Here is an 18,862-nt window from a genome sequence, read left to right as displayed (position 1 = left end):
CTACAAAACATTTCCAACCGTGTCTAATCTTTTTTTTTAATCATGCATAGCTTCTATTATTCATAGGCATATAGCGCCACTAAACATTTGAACCCATTCTGTGATTTACATTGCATACTTACATCATTTGAAGTTGTTGGATGCTGCTGGTGGACAGCTTCTTTGTACAAAATGTTTATCAGCTAGGTAGAAAGTATAAAAAAGTTGGAATAGTATCAGACACGACTCCAACAGACTGACTCAAAACATTCTTTGGCTCATGGCAACTTCATTTGGTCCTCGATAGTTAGAGTTAGATTAAATTATAACGCTCCTTTTGGACAATAAGCTGCCTTTACTGTACAGTATATATGTCTGTCAGTCCTCAGTTTGATCATCCTCTTGGTGTGTAGTGACAGAGATAGCACTGTAAGGGTCCAGCACCATCTGAGCGCAGCGGACGATGGCCACCAACAAGAAGAAGCAGAGCAGGAAGAAGAAGAAGAGGGCAAAACCGAGGTCCACATCCAATTCGAACTTGCGTCTGGGAAAGGCTGTAGGGTCCATGTTGGCAAATCAACACACAAACCAAAAATCTCTCTGTTCCTCAGTTTTCCTCACATCTGTTTACTTCCCTCTTGATATGTCCTGCCATCAAAGTAGTTCCACAAATGCTTGAATTATTTCAAAGGCCATCATTATCTGAATGGGCTGATGATGAAAGACAATCCATCGCACTGCTACAGACCTGCTTTCAACAATCCCTTCCTCTATGTCTTGACCTCCATTTCTTCTCCCAACATTAACACCTACTGTCCTCCCAAAGATAAGATGGACTGGTGAACACACGGAGCCCCATTTGGCACCTGTGTCCTCCATCAATAGTTAATAAGGAGGAGTTTGGTGACGATCAGGCCGTTCCTGAGATTAAAACACCCGGGCATATCTTCAGGAGAGACCTTTATAGGAGATGACACCTGAAGAAGAGTCACTGGATCCCTAGTCAGCACAAAGTCTGGATACATGACAACAACACAGAAAAATGTGGCCAAACACAAGTTATTAAAGCCTTGTAAAGCAAATGTTGTCTGCAGATTACAATGCATTGTTATACTGAACCAATCTGTTCACTCTACACATGCACAGGGTTTTTTTATGGTCTAAAAGTGGTAGAAAACTTGTACAGAAAAAAAGAGTACAGAATGATCAAGAAAGGCAAAAGAAAAGGTTGAGGAGGAGAAAGAGGATCTGACACCTCACTGGTAATCCACTTGAGAGGGTTTGGAAACTGATCCTGACCAAAAAAAATGCAGATTGCTTGTACTCTGATGCCACTTCAAAGACACACACAAATAGAGAGTAAAGTGACTCTATGGGAGAAGAGCCTGCGTGTGTTGAATTGATGCCAGCAAAACAAGAATTACAGCACAAGACGTCACTCAAGTGCAACCCAAACAGGGACAGAGCTGTAAACCTATCTTGGAGGAGTACAAGCATTAACTCTGTTTGTTTTCACTCCTAGGCTGAGAAACAGAGCAGAAACTGATCCCAGGACAAACCCACAGACCTTTCCGACTCCACAGATACATTATGAGGAAGGAAAACAGATACAGGCCGAACAAACTAAAGATGGCTTTTGTTTCTTCACCAGTTCATAACATAAAACTGTTTCACGGAAGTCAATACGAGCATGGATGTAATTAAAGACAGTCTCGACTCTGGTATGAGTGTGATCAGTAGACTGCACTGCCGCAGTTAAACAGCTAACACGAACAAGACTGGGAATATAAATGACTTTGTGATTAAGGACTAAATGATGCTAACCCTGCTGTGACCTTTCGAGGATGAAAACACAACCAGACTTCTTTGTTTTTCGACAATATAACAATTTAATACAAAAACCAAACATTTCTTTTTCTCCTTTAACATTTCATAGACATATACAGTATATTTATATATTTGTGTTTCTATGAGTGATAAAAGTTCACATCATTGAAAAAAAAACAAACAAACAACCTGGATACAGAGCAACCAAAGAGGTTATCAACAATAACAAAGACAACACAGTCACCAACATACCACCTTCTTAAAGATGAAAACTGGACAATTATCAGCATGGGTTTCACATACAATTACATACTCTTTCATCATGAGTGTGCAAGTGTTACACACAGACAATGGAAAACTATAATAAAAAGGGTCAAATTTAAACTAATTCCACATATTAAAAATTAAAATATTTTAGAAGCATTCGCTTTCATCCCACAACATTCTTCTATGATACAAACTTACCAAAAAATGATTGTTAAACACAAGTGATTGGATCTGGTTTGTAAAGATTCAGTCCATGTCCAAATGTTTGTCACAAACAAGAGGACAAACAATTTTTAAAAAAACAAACCTTTTGGGTGATTCTCATATTGTTTTAAGCTCTATTATTCCATTTCAATCCTGAATACCCTGATCAAACCATTAATAAAATACAAATCAGAAAAGGGCAATGGAGTCATCAATAACAATAACATACTGGGAAACATTTCAATTAAATCAAACATTTCTACCACATCTCTCCTTTTTTAAAATAACATTAAATCAAGGACAACATTAATGACAACAATAACGAATGGCTTTAAAAGTACACAATTTCTGCTTGTTAATTATTGCTGTGTGCTTTCTTTTACAAAAGGCATACAAAAAGCCCATACTTGGTACAGGGTAATGCAGGGCGATAGAAAGAAAATATCAAGCAAGTCAGAAACCCTACGACCGTGTTAAAGTTGACAATGATACTGTACGCATCAATTTTACATACATACACACATGCATACTGTATATATGTAAAGGTAGGCAAAGAAAAATAGATTGTATACATTTCCAACGGGCACCAAGACGAACAGTATGTAGCCATTGTAACACTGTGTGTCTGCTGTTGAAGTAAATCATTCAATAATCAGATGTAGAGGATAAATGAATAATTCAATTTATAGGTGAAGCCACCAATGTACATAGAAAACTGTCCTCAGTATTGTATAAGCGCTCCATGAAAGCAGTGCTGACGTGTAGAGACATGCTGTGGATTTTAATCTGTGTGTGACGTTAGCACAGACATTGGTGGGTTTGCGTGCAACAGCGGAGAATTTTAAAAATCACCAAAGCTGTATATCTCTGCAATTTCCTGAGAGTTTTAATCAACGATTGGAGTGACTAGCCTACGTGCTGAAGGGCAAAACTGCAAAATACACTCTTCATCAATGCCTGAGAAAAACTAGTAACATAATAAAATAAAAGGCCTTTGTGTGTGTGTGTGTTTATTTCCTGTATGTGTTTACCAGATTGTAAGAGAGTGTTTAAGTGCACTCTATTCAAGTGTGGTTGTGTGGTTGTGTGATTGTGCGCTTTTATATATTTATATTTATATATATCACATATCTACAACATAGGTTGTTGAGCTTTGGGCAGTGCTAGCTAGAGAATTCTCTTACAATGGCTGGAATATTGTTACAATAATCTTTATTATCTTTTCATCTTTTAGTCAGTAGCAGATCCTTGATTTTCCTCCCCTATATATCTGCAGTCAGATACATCCCTCCATCTTTAACTGGCTCGTGGCAGTGCAATTTAAGCCATGCAAAGCAAGGGAAGAGTGTTACTCTCAGGAGCAGGAAGAGAAGATGAGCAGAAGAGCTGAATATAAGAAAGACTGAAGACAGTCAAGAAGACAAAGCAGAGAAGTATAGACCAGGTCACTCAGTATACGGAGGGTAGATAGGAATCTCAAAGTCGTCACTGTTGAAGTTGGCAGGCTGGTCCAGCATGGACAACACATCCTGAATCAGATTAAAGAGACAAAGATTCATTTTAAGTGACACAGAGAGGGAGAAGGAAGTACTTGAGAGAGATGAGGCTTGTATCACTCACAGGAAACATGTCTTGCTGGTTGCCCTGAGCATGAGGATGCTGCTCTGCATTAGTCTGCGAGTGCTGCTGGCCCTGCCACTGGGGCCACACTGCCTCCGCTGCTCGAGGGGGGAACTGTGGCGCTGACTGAGAGCCATCTGGGATAAAGTACAACAGGGTGAGAGGATGCACCAGTGTAACATAGACAAACAGATTCACTTATGTATGCACACAACTTACCATAACCATTGGTGTTTAGGCTGGCACGCACATTCATGGGTGGGTAGTTTGCGCCACTGGTCGTGGTGGGAGAAGCACCTGTGGGCATCTGTTCAAAAGAGTTGGAAGAGCCACCTCCAAATCCGCCCATGCGAGCAAACGGTGGAGACATGGTCTTTGCTGCCTGGGGAGCCACCTGCTGGATAGAAGAGAACTGAATTTAATGACTAGTTGTTAAATAAGTCATATATTTGTCGGAAGAATCTTGAGTTTCAATATCAGACAATGACTCTTGTTGTACTGTCATACCTGGTTATTAAATTGTGGTCTGGCTCCAGCTGCTGCTCCAGGCCATCCTCCTCCTCCTGGTCCTCCATGAAGGGGGGCTCCAGTGCTGGAGGGGGTCAACGAGTGTGGGACTCCATTCTGACGAGACATATGAGCCAGCATCTGCCCTGCTGAGTGGCCCGACTGTGCCATCTGTGGAGTAATCTGCGAATTCATGTTGACTGGCCTGCTGACAAACGTGAGGGGAGAGAGAGCTCTGTTACCAGCCTGTCGTCTAATGGGAGGTGAAAAAAAAAAATCACATAAAAACTGATCCTTTTATCAAACACGTTCTTAATACCAACAGGATTCAAAGTCAGTATCACAACTAGTAAACAGAATTCACTTTTCATGACTAAATTCTGAAAGGACTAATCTTTGTCAGGCAGCATCTGCACCCACTTAAAGGCACATGTGGGAGGCCTTGGTTCCCCTATACCTTTCATGTGGACTGTAGTATGTGGCAGATTCACAGTTGAGTTTCCCTATGCGCTGTTGTTGCACATGAGCCAATATCAGGCCAAAAAGTGCCTCTGCTACCTCAGCTGTATAAAACAGACCAAGTCTTTGTCTTAAATATAACTTTTGAGGGTAAAAATATTGGATGCAACAGCAACATTTAGCCACGGAAGATTGATTATTATTACTTGTAGGAGCCGTGCATTTGATTTGTGTTTAAGTATAATATTCCTCTGGGCACTAGGGGGTGTATGGTTACACAGGTGTTGCTAATAGGGCTGAAATCAATGATTACTTTCATTGTAGATAAATCTGTTGATTATTTTCTCAATCAATGTATTAGAGGTTTGGTCTATAAAATATCAGAAAATGCTGAAAAATGTTGATTAGTGTTTCCCAAAGCTAAAAAACCAGAAAATATTCACATATTTGCAAGAAATAATTTAATAGCTGACAACTAATCGATTAATCAATTAATTGTTGCAGTTCTAGTTGCTGATAAAAAAAAGAGGTTCTGACTTTGCTCTGACAACATTGTAAGACTGTATTTGTTGTAACTTTGAGTTGAAAAATTACTGGAAGTGATGGACACTAGTAAGAAAATAAAAGCATTATTTGAAATATTAGTAAAGACCAAATATCATCAAAAATAAAGTCACAAACTGCTTCATTTGGGACACCACATGTTTCTTCATTGGAAATCAACAGGGTTTGTTGTTGGACAATTGCTACATTACAGAGGATACAGGAATCCTCTGCTCGCGTAATTAGAGCTGTACTGGAGCTACTGGAGTGTTACTGAGACGCCGAGCATCAGAAATCTGGATGTCACACCACCTATGCCTGCCAATGTTTGGGGTCAGTGCCATGCTAACAAACATGTGAATAGCGATTGTTAATTTGTGTGAACACATTAACGATTGCTGCATCTCTCTAATGTGCTGTTTCTATCATTGAAGACCCCCGCTCCAAAAGACACAAGTCATCTTCAGCACAGAACAAACGTTCTGTCCTAAGAAAGTTGCACCAATGAAATATTTACAGTAGATAACAATCCCATTATCTTCATTACTAATTGTAGTTGGCAAAATCTGTTATACCAAGTTAAGAATATGACAAATGAGTCAGATCTCAAGACATCAGGATAAAAACTACAGACTGCTCCTTCTTTCTGTGTTGTGTTGTTTGTATAATAAGTACTATGGAGTTACTGTCTCTGGTAACAGATATCAACTGTCTGAGAGAGCGCCCAGGGATTGGTAACAGGCAGCATTGCCTCCAGGTTTAAGATCTGGTGTACATGTAAACACACAGAAGATTTCTTACCTGTATACATCATTGGAACGACCAGTAGTGAAGTTGTTGGCTGGAGAGTAGATCTGTGTGGAGGGAGCAGGTGTGGAGGGCAAGACCTTGGTCTGATCGGGGGCTTGGAAAAGCGAGGGGTAGAGCTCTGGCTTCTCAAGGCTCTTAGTGTGGTCCGGCCCTGCTGCGGTCACGGGCTGCACTGGCATCTGAGGACCACCAAGAGTATCAGTCAAGGTTCACACATTAAAACTCTCAAGTGTTTAAGTGGTGAAGAGTTGGCAAACATGACCATTTATCATCTCAACCAGAAAGTTAAATGGACCGAAATGAATGTTCCAGCACACTTGAATTTGGTGCGAGTACGGACGCTGCTGTCAAATATGGCACCACAACAACATGCCTGTATAGTTTCTGCAATATAATTTCTGGTTCATCAAATGGCAGATGGAGGCTGCATCATGATAGGAGACATAACTCCCAAGCTCCTCAACATAAGAAATAAATCAGAGAAAAAAAGCAATCAATCACAAGACAATATTGACCTACTGTGTGTGCCAGTTTAGAAAAAAGAAGCACGTAGGCTTACTTCAGGCACACTCACACCGAGTCAAGGATGTCGTTAAAACGCCTTTATTTGTTTGGGCAGCTCATGTGTGTATGTGTCGGTGTATTATGGGGGAGGTGAACCTGAAAGTGAGCTGACGCCCAACACACAAATACCACAATGAGTTTTAAATCAAGTCTAGTCTCCCTTAACTGATGGTCATAAAACGAATCAGCAACCGTTTTGATAACAGTGAAGTTATTCCTTTATGCAAAAAGCATTGGGTTTTAAACGTGTGGTAGGACCCAACTGACCTTTTGATTTTATAAAACAACTCATTAATAGAAGAAGACTGGACTATAAATTGACAATGAACACTGCTAATCATTAATCGTGCGCTGAAGCCATAGTAAAGTCACATTTGTACATGTATCTTATTATTTATGTATCGCTTTTACAATTTGTACAATATAAAACCCTCCATCCTTACACTTTCAAACTTAATAGGTGGAAGGAGAGGAGAAAAAGACCCAACATGCAACAAACAGGTTTCATAATTACAGAGAAGACAGAAATAGCAGAAGCAGAACTGGGACAGCAGAAAGTAAATAAAAAGTACATGCAGTAAATAATAGTCGTGCCCTCAGCAGTTGGTTTCAGTCGAACATTGTGTTGCTAGTAGCAACCACTGCTGGCAGGTTTCCAAAGCAGTTTAACTGACATCGTTACATCTGCCTTTTTGTCAGATATCTTTTATTTACTCCTGAAACGCCCTCGTAAGACTTTCATCTGTAGGTACCTCCATCTTTTAAAGCCATTTTGTGACTGTTGTTTGTAATTTGAGATGTAAGTTGTTTTTCTGCAATCAGTTTACTGCTAAACAACTGAGCCTTTACACTGACAAGCTGTTGGGAGCTAATGTGTAGCTAATAAAACATTATAGGCAACTGTTAATGTAGTATTATGCTAACTTATGCATTTTACTTTTTTATTTTTAACTCTAGACTATGTGTATGTTTACTAGATTAGAATATGTTCAGGTTACATACACATTTTGACCGATGGATTTCCATTACTATTCCATGACCAATGAAATCAAAGAACATATATTACTGACAACAAATCATAATTACATTTGATTACAGTTAGAAATACATCACATGACCATTTTATATATTTCTGCTGCCAAGACGCAAATTGTAACTAAGAACTACACTGCAAAATATGCATTAAAGGTTTTGTCTGATGTTGCATGACAGTGGGACACGGCTCACTAAATTGTAAACTAATGTGATTTTTTAAACATTTTTTTACAATGTCGGTTTTCCACTGGTGTTTGAATTTTACACTTCTGTGAACCTTGTTTTCTTGTTGCTACACAAATAGATTTTGCACAACACCTTGACCTTATGTAATTTTTCTGATTTGTAATCACTATCACTGAATTTGTTGTGTTTTATCCGTAACTGTTTCCACAGTTTCACAATTGCTTCCAGTAAGTCGACATTGTGATCAAATGCGTCACTTTTAGTCATAACCACATCTGACTAAGTTTTGTCAGGAATACTTCCAGGCTTAAAACCTCTTGAGATCACCAAGTACTACAAGAGAAAGTGTTTAGTTCAAGCATGAACAGCAGGCAGTCACTTCTGATAATGGAACTCTCCTGACATCCGCTTCCTGTTGAGGAAATTATCGACATCCTGCCACTGTTTCCATAAATCAGGCCTGATCGGTCACTAGAGCAAGGGACAAGAGACTCAGGAGAAACGAGGCATAATCTATGCTTCAATCAAACATAGACATTCATGTGGCCTAACCTGTGAGAGGGTGATTGGTCCTGCTTCGTAAATGCCGTCTCTGGTTCCTCCTCCTTCTAGCTCAGTCTGTTGCTGCTGCTGCTGTAACTGCCTGAAAAGGGAAACAGAGAGAGAGACAGAGTCGGTCTAAAATAGCCTCATTTCAATTTCCATGCCCTCCACTGTTGAGTGAGAAATCCCAAACACCTGCTGACAAAATAGCACTCAACCCGCCACCGGTCACCATGGCAACATAAGAGAGAAACGAGGACTGAAGAGGAAGAGAGTAACACGCTTCAAGAGAGAAATGTCTGTTATGTAAATACATACTGCTAACATGCTAAACCACCTGAGTTAAAAGTCAAACTCTTTAAATTAACTACCAACTACAAGACAACAGCTATTAGACATGCTCCTTAAGAGACAAAAGAACTATTTTCTAATACGACAGGTGAACAGAGACTAAAAAAAAAAAAAGAAGAGAAGAATCACGAAGAGTGGGGAATGAAAACAAAAACAGAAGGACTGTAGTTTGCTAGAAACAGCAGTAGTCTCCCATGAAGAAGCAGCCCCTGTTCTCCCATGCAGGGGGAGGATAGTCAGGCCAGGCCTGGTCTCACCTGGTGGCCACCTGCCCAGGGCTGAGCACTACAGGAGGGCAGTTTGGGCTGCCCTGGCCCAGGGAGGGGGGCAGCGAACCCCCTGGGGAGGAGATGGGAGTGAGGGGGTCCTGTGTTGAGTTTCTACTGCCCCACAATCAGAGACAGGTGCAGAGGAGAGGTGGGAGGTAGGGAGAGAGTGATCAGTGTGTGCTTTATTAAATGCAATTGTGGTGAGGGTGCAAGAGGAACTGGGGACTGAGGGTGATAGTGAGCATTCAGACTGTGGGATCTTTCACAACAGTCACATTTCAAGACGTCAATGGTTTCATTATGTGCTGTATTTGATTGTGTAATCATGTTACATAATCTCCAGTATTGGTAAAATCAGTCTAGAGTGAGTGTGTGACTCACTTGACATTGACGTTGGTACAGATGATGTACTCAATCTCCTCTGAAAATGGGTTCTGGAAGGTGAAGGAGCTGGTTCTCATCCAGATCCATTCTCTGGATTTGGTGCGAAACCGAAACATCACTGACAGGACCTGGCCTTTCAGCTTCACCACCTGCGGACATGAGTCCAGCAAACCAAACAGTCACAATCTGGTGTTTACATAATCAGTGAGCAGTAGGTTTACACACACACACACACACACACACACACACAGAGTTTTTTTTTCCTTTACAGTAAAGTGTTAAACACTGGTCATATTTTCAGCTGTAAAAACGTAGCATATTGAGACTTTAAGATACTACTTATATCCCTCTTACACTGGACAAAAAGCCACCAACATCACATCTTTAATGTGCATGTGTATAATCAGCATTTACTCCCATGTCAATTGACTTGGCAGTAGTCTCGGTTATTTATCGGCTCTGGCTTCGATAAGCTGCGATGAAGACACAACATCTGATGATATGACGTATTCGGTTCAGGCAAGTTCAGGCCGCTGGCTTGTTAATGCTGATTGATTAAGACTTCTTAATGTCTTCTGGATAAAGTCTGATGAGGTTTATGATCTGCAGCTTTCTACTATCCCCGGTCTATCTGGCACATTGATGATGACCAAACGTTTAGCCGCGTTTAAAAAACCCTGCATATACCAGCTAATTTTGGTGTACAATTGGTACTAGGGTCTATTTTATACCGACTTACCTTGAATACAAGGTCACTACATGAAGTTATCTTCTCTTTCATTGTGCAGCACTCCTGTCATAATCGTACTTTACTCATAACAAGTCTATCTCATGTACATGCTCACATGCAGATTAGAAACCTGATCAGGTATAAAAATGACCAAGAAATCAGCCTTCAAGGGAAATGTCTGGGGAAAGACCCTACACACAGATTAAAACTGAGACATCTAAGAAATTATATTTATTGCAGGAAGCCAACAAGAACTCAGCTACTTAAAGAGGAAGTCCACCCACACATCAAAGTCTGTTGACAGGTCTTGAGAACTACTGCATATGTAAAAAAAGTTACATAGAGCCTTTTGTTGCTCAAGAGGCAACTGCACAAAATATTGTATAATATTGCCCGAAATTATGCCACTTGAGACAGCACAGCATAAACTTTAGCACACCTGTGGATCGACAGCCATGTAGCAGAAGACCACAAGTCGACAAAATCACAACAAAAAACTCCTTGCTGTCCCCTTCACTTGCAATCATAGAACTTTACTAACAACGTTTCCGTACACAGGCCTTCATCAGGTTATTTCTGACGACTAAAGGCGAAGCTACCATACATCTGCAGCCCGCTCCACATCTCTGCTTGAGGCTAGCGGCTTGTGGCTACATTTAACCATAATCAGCATAACACAACTGAATCAGTACAGTCAAGTGGAGTGCAATGTGGGTAATGTAGGCACTAGGTGTTGACAAAGAAGAAGAAAGTGTGAAATAAAACACTAGTGTTGCATCAATTTCAATTCAAACAATGTTCCAGGAGTGTAATGGTAAATTGCTGGAGTACGCTTTTAAGTGCATGTAAAAACACTGATATGGGAGTAAAAACACAAGAGACAAGCTGATCTTAAATCGATAAGAAATCCTGCAAAAGCTGCACATATTCAGATAGTCCTACCTGTTGGAAGCTGTCTCTCAGTAAGCCCTGGTCTTCAGGATGGGCAAGCTCCAGAATATTCTTCCCCAGTAATTCCTGCAACACACAGAAGATAATACAACCACCATCAGCCCAGAAGACAATAACACAAACCTCTGGCACAAAGATTGTTAGGGGATGCCATCTGGCACACAGTCCCTGTCCCTGACATTTCCACCAGCTGTGAGTCTTACCTGGGGCTGGTAGCCGACAGCAGCCATGCAGCGGTGGTCTATGAAGGTGAACATGCCCTGGCAGTTATGGCGAGAGATGAACTCCACTGGTACACTGATACTGTTGATGTCTGTGTCACCTGGGCAACAAGTCACCTAAAGAGGAAAAAAAGATGGAACCCATTTTGTTTAATAGATCAAAACAAGTTTTAGAAGCCACATTGTGCATGATCAATTTCCTCTCGGTATTAATATGGACAAATCACCGCGAGAATCGAAAGGATTCTGGGTGTTTACTCAAAAGTTATAAATATTATCAGTGGTTTACAATCAGAAATATTATTTTAAAACACGCTGTAACAATGCAAACATCAGCCATAATCCACTCCAGATAAGACTGTAGATTGTTACCATATACTACTGCCTTGTGGTAGATAAGAATATTCAAAAGAATACATGTCTCTTCTACCAAGAGTAAAGGGATTTTATTCCTAAGATTGTTGATATAAGGGTCAAACATTAATGCCGTTTGTTGAAGATGTATACACATTTGTATTCTTGAACATCAACATCCATCCCACAATTACACAACTTTTATTTCCTTTCAAAAGACATATTGCTCAATAGTCAACCAAGACGATTAGTTAAAAATAATTTTCATTAGTTAAAAATAATTCTTTCATTATAGTGCATATATCTACACACCATCCATCATACCTGTAATCTACCGATGGCAACTAGACAGTAGCGACTCCCCTGAGTGTTGTCTGCTTCATCGTCTGTTAATGATACTCCTAAAAACAGACATGCAAAAACTGTGTTAACATGGGCCACAAGGATCAACTAATGAGAATGATTTATTACATTTGACTATATATGCAGACTCTTACATAATTATTAGTTTTACCTGCAGGCGGCCAGGACTTGATGTATCCTGTACAGTGGACCACTACATACTGGGGCTCCCCTTCCTTGGCTGTACCCAAACCATTCCTGAGATGAAGGAAACAAGTGTAAATCAATAGTATAGTGCTTACATCTAGCTTCTTATCCCTACTGGGCTACTCCAGGTATGCTTATGCTCTGCACAGCGATTCCAACACACTTTTAAAAAACAAACACAAAAGAAAAAATGTTTGGTCACCTGTTCCTATTCCTAAGGAAGTTGAGTCTGTTCATGGACAATGGTTCCACCGCACAAGAGCCACACCTGCAAGTACATACAGGACACCATGTGGGCAATTTATGCATCGAGGCACACACATCAATATGAATGATGAACTGGATAATTAACTATACTATGACTCGCACCTCATTCTGCAAATGAACGATCGACGGGCGCCCATACTCATTCGGGCTGACGACTGCTGGCCTTCCTTCTTTACTGTTCCAGTCTTCAAGTCCAACATCCTCCCTTTAAAAAGGCAAAAAACGACAAGACTTGACTCAATTTTGAGTGTAATGGTGTGCCTTCATTTGTTATATTCACAACTTTTGAGACTAATAGTGGTAAGAAATTAACTACTTTCTGTATATGCTTTGTACCTGTGCTGTTATTCTCTGCAGTCGAGAGCTGCTCCCTGAGCTTTTCTGTGTCATCTGGGTGGAGCTGATCATACAGGGAGGAGCCGAGCCATTCAGACTGTGACTGGTTGAGGACGGGTGTCAGGGAGTCAGAGACATAAACAATGCGGCCGGTCTCACATGACACCACGAACAGGAAGCCGTCGGCTGCCTCCAGTATGAGGTGCTTCAGTTCCTATAAAAATAGAGCAGTTATCAGAAGGCATGCTGAGCTGAAAGGATGAGAAATCTATCATGGAGCATGAATCTAAGGTCTTTTTAGTGAAAAATCCCCCTTTTCCCCAAATCCCTCTGCACCTGGATCATTGTTGTTTAAATGTTGACCTGGAGAGGGTACATAAAGACAAGTGTTACCTCCACGGTTACAACAGTTGCTTCTTTCACCTGTGCGCAAGGAGCTTCACTAGGATGATGTAAGGCAGTGGTTCTCAAAGTTGGGTCCAGGGACCCCAAGGGTTCCTTAATGAACATTTAAGGGGTCCCAAGCAAAACTGGGAAAAATTTATTTTTACTAGTACCATCCATGAGCAACACAATGACAGAATGTAAGACTATATTGGTCATGGATTTCAAATACTTTCTGTAGTATAACATCTAAAGTACAATTCTTCGGGGGTCCATGCCATGAAATAGTTTGTGAACCACTGGTGGAAGGCATCGTAGGCTGACTTACAGTCATTGCAAATGAACAAAATGTATTTTTGAACGAATTACAAGGTTTTCGGGGTTTGAATGTTTTAGATTTTCTCAAAAGATAGCAAAAAATTGATCTCCCTTGCACATATAATACAGAGGATATACAACAACATATGCCACTCCCCAGATCTCAAGATGAGGTGAAAAGTTACAGCATCAAACAGAGACAGAAGACAACACCTTAAACTCTATAGCTTCTTTACCCTATCCTATCGTATGTGCCAGCCCATTTTGTTACTGTTCTCTCACTTGCACCACGCATTTTGGCCACAAAGAGCTCCATGATCACGTCAAGAATTCACAAGTTGACCAAGAGCCAAATTAACCAGATTAAAACAGCAACGTCAAATATAGCGACTGCCCATTTAGCTACCATGAAAGAAAAGTAACTTGCAGGCTGAAAGGTGCTACTTTCACTCCTGTTTCACCTTGTTTCCACTGAGCTCAGAGAGGTTTAGTGTGAACTTTATTGGGACTATGAGAACGGTTTACTAAACTGACTTCTCAGTAAGTTGTACTGCCTTGTCCAATTCTATACATGCCTTCAGCAAAATGCTAAGATTTACCCACTGTGCAAGAGTTTAGAGTAGAAAAATTGTTCATTTCCACATCTGACCACTCCTCAATTTCTCACTCTCAGATTTTCATACCTGGTCAGTGAGAAACGAAGGTTTGTATGACCCGTCTGCATTGGTATTGCCACTTCCTCTCAGAGATTTCATATGGGACACAGCCATTCGTAGGATGGTAAGTTTGTCTGGTTTCCGTGCTAGTGCGCTGCAGGTAGGCACCATGTCTGACAATTCTGTGATGTAGGCAGTCATCTTGTTCCGTCTCCGCCTCTCAATCTCACTGTGATTCTCCCTGGAGTGAGGAAACGAGGGAGGGACGCAGAGGTGGAGAGGATAGGAGGGACAGACGGGCAGGTGGACAACATGGAGTAGAGTTTAGAGTTAATGTTGCAATGCAAGTATGCCAATCGGGAAGAAGAGGTGAGAATGAGAGAAGGTGAGAGAAACATAATGGACGTACAAAACAATAACGTGTAGTCAATGATCTTTAAAAAATAATAGTGAGGAAGCAAGAGAGTCTGGTCTTTCCAGGCCAGCCGTTGTGACAAAAGAGAGCGAGTGCAGAAAGAGAAAGACCCTTCAGATGTCCTGAGAGGGGGGGGGGAGAAAAGAGACAGAGAGGACAGGTTGCTCAAGAGGAAGGGATTATCAAAAGGGAAAGAAGTCCCTGAGTCACACACAGCAATGCAGTTAGTGACACATAACACAGTGGTGGGTTGAGAGAGACGACCAGCTACTTTCGGCAAAGAAGCATAACATTCTGACAAGCACCAAAACAGGCGCGTTAAGCCAGCGAAGTATACCAGTAACTTTGTGCCATCTATTTGCTGGGGTACCAGCAAGACAGGATAGCATTTGATCAGTGCATTCATTGTTGATATGGATACAAGCAGGAGAGGGAGCCTTCCACAGTGGTACAGGCCATACCTGGCTAGTTTTTCCTTATCTGCAAAACTCTGATCTTCTTCCAAAAACCTGGAAATGAAACCAACCCACTAAAACACAGGCCCAAAAGTCACTACCAAAAGAAGAAAAAGTGTAAGAGTAAAAGAAAAAATTCAGAAAGTAGAGGGAGAGCAGCATGGGGGTAACGTGGTACCAATAATAATGCTCCCCTGTAAACCATCCACACACATCAGTCCCTCCTAATTCACCCTCCTACCTGGCAAAGCGCTCTTTGTCATTGTTGGAGCCTGGTGTTTCATCGTCACACCTGAGGAAAAACAGAGATTAAAACAATTGTTATCTCAGCAGCCCAGACACAAACACTTGACACAACGCCTCATCTTGCTTTATGACAGGACTAGGGATGGGACGATAAAAGATTTTAGAATGGATCGCGATAAAACACACAATAAGTTGATAGTGGTGAATTTTTGTTGTCGTGATAATCATGATAACCCTACAAGAATGACTTGAAAAAGCTGTCTATCTCGCTGACGTACAGTCCTATTTTAGCTTCCTGATTTTTGTTGAATTGCCTGAGCCTGTCACCATGGCTTAAGGCATGGCTTGCACATTGTATCCCCCACAAAAACAAGTTAAATCTGATGTGTGTAAATACTACATATTCCAAACTAAAAACAACAGGTAGATGAGGTTACTGCCATTAATTTATCTTTTATTTATGCAGGAAGACCTCATGATTTATGATCACTTATTTAAGAAATCTTTGCTTGATTGATTTTCACACACACACAAAAAAAGGCTGCATGCACTTTCTCTGATGTAATAACTATACCTGTTTCCTAACTTAATGTAAGGTTAAAGTGATTCCAGTATGTTTTAGTGTTATTTACTTTAAAAAGTGTTATATACCTTATGTTTGACAGGAAATTATCATATCATCCCAAGCCTTGACAGGAAAACTGAGACAAAAGTACCTGAACAACTTGCTGCCTTCATCATCATCATCATCAAAGTCTGGCCTGCAATAAGGAGAAGAGAGCCATGTGAAAAGTTACATACACATTTTCTCAAACGATTTTAACCACAACGGTCAAAAGCAAAAGTAAAACAATCAGCAGATACAGAAAACACAAAGCTGACATATCAGCACAAAGTGTACCGCGGCAGGACACTTACGCTGCTCTTCTCTTGCCGGTCCCTTTTGGTACAACAGCTCCTCCACTTGCTTGGGTCCCACTTGCCCCCATACCCAGATTTGGGTCTGGTAACTCTATTAATAACACAGAGAGACGTAATGTAGCACAGATGACAGGCGATTTCCCATTGTGCCTCGAGCACAAAAAAATAAACTAAACCACTCACTCGTGCCCATACCTGAAGCAAAACTGGCATAATCACACACCAATGACATTATTTCACAAGATATGTCTTTAAAATTAACTTTCCGTCACATTACTCTTAAATCTTGCTTGTAGATTGTTCAGACCCCAGACAATCACGACACCAAGCTAACGTTAAAGATACATTTGGCAAACAGATATCAATCTAGTGAGCAACACCACCTAAAAACAGACACACATGAACCGAGCGAGCTAACCGCAGCTCGGTACTCAGCTAACTTAGATTTGGTTTCTCACCTGAACTCATTTAGCAACGTTAAAATATCACAACAGAGCTATTTTAACAGCGAGCTAGTCGCTAATCTAGCCACTATGAGCTGGCTAGCATGCCAGCAAGCTACCCCCCTTATGCAATAGCCAGCTAGCCTCGCAGTGGCATTAGCTTTGCTACTAAGCTAACTTAGCCGCTGCTGTCACGCTATCTTTAGGAAAGTGTCCGCTTCAGCTCTGCGTGACAAAACGTCCATAAACGACAACAGCTGCGTGCTGCCATGCTCCTAAAATGTCGCTGTGACCTTTATACAACTTTACCTGGGTTTGAAGAGGACATGTCCGTGTGGAATAACATAAACAAACAACTTCGGCTGCGGAAAAAAAAAATCCTCAAACCCCTACCCCCTCCTCCTTGCTAGCAGGCTACAGGCTAACAAGTGCCCTCCCGAGCTCCTCTCGTATGCGCCTTTATTTTAAAACTCGCAAAGCCATCTCTGGTACTGTAACAGAGCGACCCGAGGATTAAAGAAACACGCGGAAATAACAGTCTATCTCTCCTAGTGCCCCCTTTTTTCCTGTTTTCTCCCTGTTTAAACCCCCTTTCTTTTTAAGATGGCGTTTGGGCGCAAGCTGTCTACAGCGCTGTCTTCTCCTCTTTCTATTGGACAGCGCACAGCCAGATACAAATGACGTCACATGTTGGGAACTCCATGTTTGGCTCCGCCCCGCTGGCAGAGAGGGACCTGCAGGTCTGTAAAGTTAAGAGACCTCAGGTTTATAAACTCTGTCTTCCTACATGTAAACAACAGATGCACTTTTTATGTTGCGATGGGGAAACTGTGGAGCATGCTACTTCCTTTTGGTTGGATTTACAGAAGAGCCTTTCAACAGCTTAATTATTATAAAAAACCTGTTACACTAACAAAGATGACTCATTTTTAACAATCACAATTTCAAGCAAAATATCCTGTCCACAAAATGCCTAGCTTAAAAGATCATTCTCCTTTTTATATTTATAGAGATACAGATTTTAAAACATATCTGACTACTACTGAAAACTTAAAACACTAAAAAATTTATAGATGGGGGGAAAAAAAATACAATATATATATTTCAGATTTACTCCACTTGTTTAGCAGAACCCAAAAGTTGTTGTTGTTATGTCTTTCCTCCCCTTACATTTTGTTATTGTTATACATTTTATACATCGGTTTAGTTATTGATTTATTTATTTGACTATTTATGTATGTTTTTATACTGTGAAGCACTTCATATATATATTTACAATAAAGTTAATACTAAAGTTAAGGGAATGTCAATGTCTTCTGTAAAGTGTTCAATAGGAAGTAAAAGTAGTATTCAGATTGTTATGTTTAATTACTGTATTATCATTATTACTATTATTATTGCTGATTCATTACTATGTAAACAGCATTTTAATGTTGAAGCTAGATGAGTTGGAGCTGAGGTTGAGGTCCTGCATTTTGATCTATAACAATGCACTGTATTTTTAAGATGATCACATCTTCGCATAAAAAATGCAAGGTAACTAGTAAGATAAAAAAAAACACAACAATTTACTTTTGACATCTGAATCTGAGAAAATGAAGCATTTGAAATTCAGAAGTCTAACTGTGTGGTTGATTGTATGGGGTTTTCCTCTCAGAGTGAATAGACTATTTCCAGTGGTGGAATGTAAATTAGTATATTCACTCAACTCAATTCAAAGGCAAATATTCTACTTTTTACTCCACTACATTTGTCTGACAGCGTTAGTCACAGGTTACTTTACAGATTACAAGTTTTTATACCCATCCTGGTTGAAATTTGTAGATTTTGAATTTACGTTTTTCTGATAAACTAAATGATTAAGTGCTCCTTTACTAAGTTGAGAACATTCTTAGACTTCTTAAGACAAATAAACTATTGACCTTTTACATTCACATTTCTCACAGGACAACAACACAACAAACGTATGATGATCTTACAGAATATGATGCATTAATGTAGATTCAACAACCAAACAGCATATAGTTGTAAAAGTCAAGGCACACATTAATGCAGCAGCAATATTTAT

The 18,862-nt window shown here is 40.4% G+C and overlaps 2 protein-coding genes across 8 annotated transcripts; both read right to left on the bottom strand.

Annotated features, from left to right (window-relative positions):
• Positions 1 to 357: 357 nt before the first annotated feature.
• On the bottom strand, positions 358 to 546 carry LOC141011464 (cortexin domain containing 2). Its single transcript, XM_073484626.1, has one exon. It carries the CDS (start codon positions 544 to 546, stop codon positions 358 to 360), a length of 189 nt encoding a protein of 62 aa, XP_073340727.1.
• Positions 547 to 1,841: 1,295 nt separating this feature from the next.
• arnt (aryl hydrocarbon receptor nuclear translocator) lies at positions 1,842 to 17,399 on the bottom strand. Of its 7 annotated transcripts, none has more exons than XM_073484778.1 (20): positions 17,104 to 17,377; positions 16,349 to 16,442; positions 16,147 to 16,191; positions 15,426 to 15,476; positions 15,191 to 15,238; positions 14,342 to 14,555; positions 12,957 to 13,170; positions 12,723 to 12,825; positions 12,556 to 12,621; positions 12,319 to 12,404; positions 12,129 to 12,205; positions 11,433 to 11,567; positions 11,221 to 11,295; positions 9,546 to 9,697; positions 8,554 to 8,644; positions 6,208 to 6,395; positions 4,405 to 4,609; positions 4,117 to 4,294; positions 3,898 to 4,034; positions 1,842 to 3,806 (listed from the first exon to the last, which is right to left on the bottom strand). In XM_073484778.1, exons 1-20 carry the CDS (start codon positions 17,138 to 17,140, stop codon positions 3,723 to 3,725), a joined length of 2,280 nt encoding a protein of 759 aa, XP_073340879.1. In that variant the 5' UTR covers positions 17,141 to 17,377; the 3' UTR covers positions 1,842 to 3,722. The 7 variants fall into 7 exon arrangements, with proteins under 7 accessions (XP_073340879.1, XP_073340883.1, XP_073340876.1 ...); XM_073484775.1 differs by having other exon boundaries at positions 3,641 to 3,806; positions 4,405 to 4,612; positions 17,104 to 17,226; XM_073484777.1 differs by having other exon boundaries at positions 3,641 to 3,806; positions 4,117 to 4,291; positions 4,405 to 4,612; positions 17,104 to 17,226.
• Between the last annotated feature and the right edge of the window lie 1,463 nt (positions 17,400 to 18,862).

This window comes from Pagrus major, chromosome 17, assembly GCF_040436345.1.
Source record: "Pagrus major chromosome 17, Pma_NU_1.0".
Taxonomy (NCBI): Eukaryota; Metazoa; Chordata; class Actinopteri; order Spariformes; family Sparidae; genus Pagrus; species Pagrus major.
Note: the sequence above shows the minus strand (reverse complement) of the source record. Positions and strands in the feature narration are given on the sequence as shown.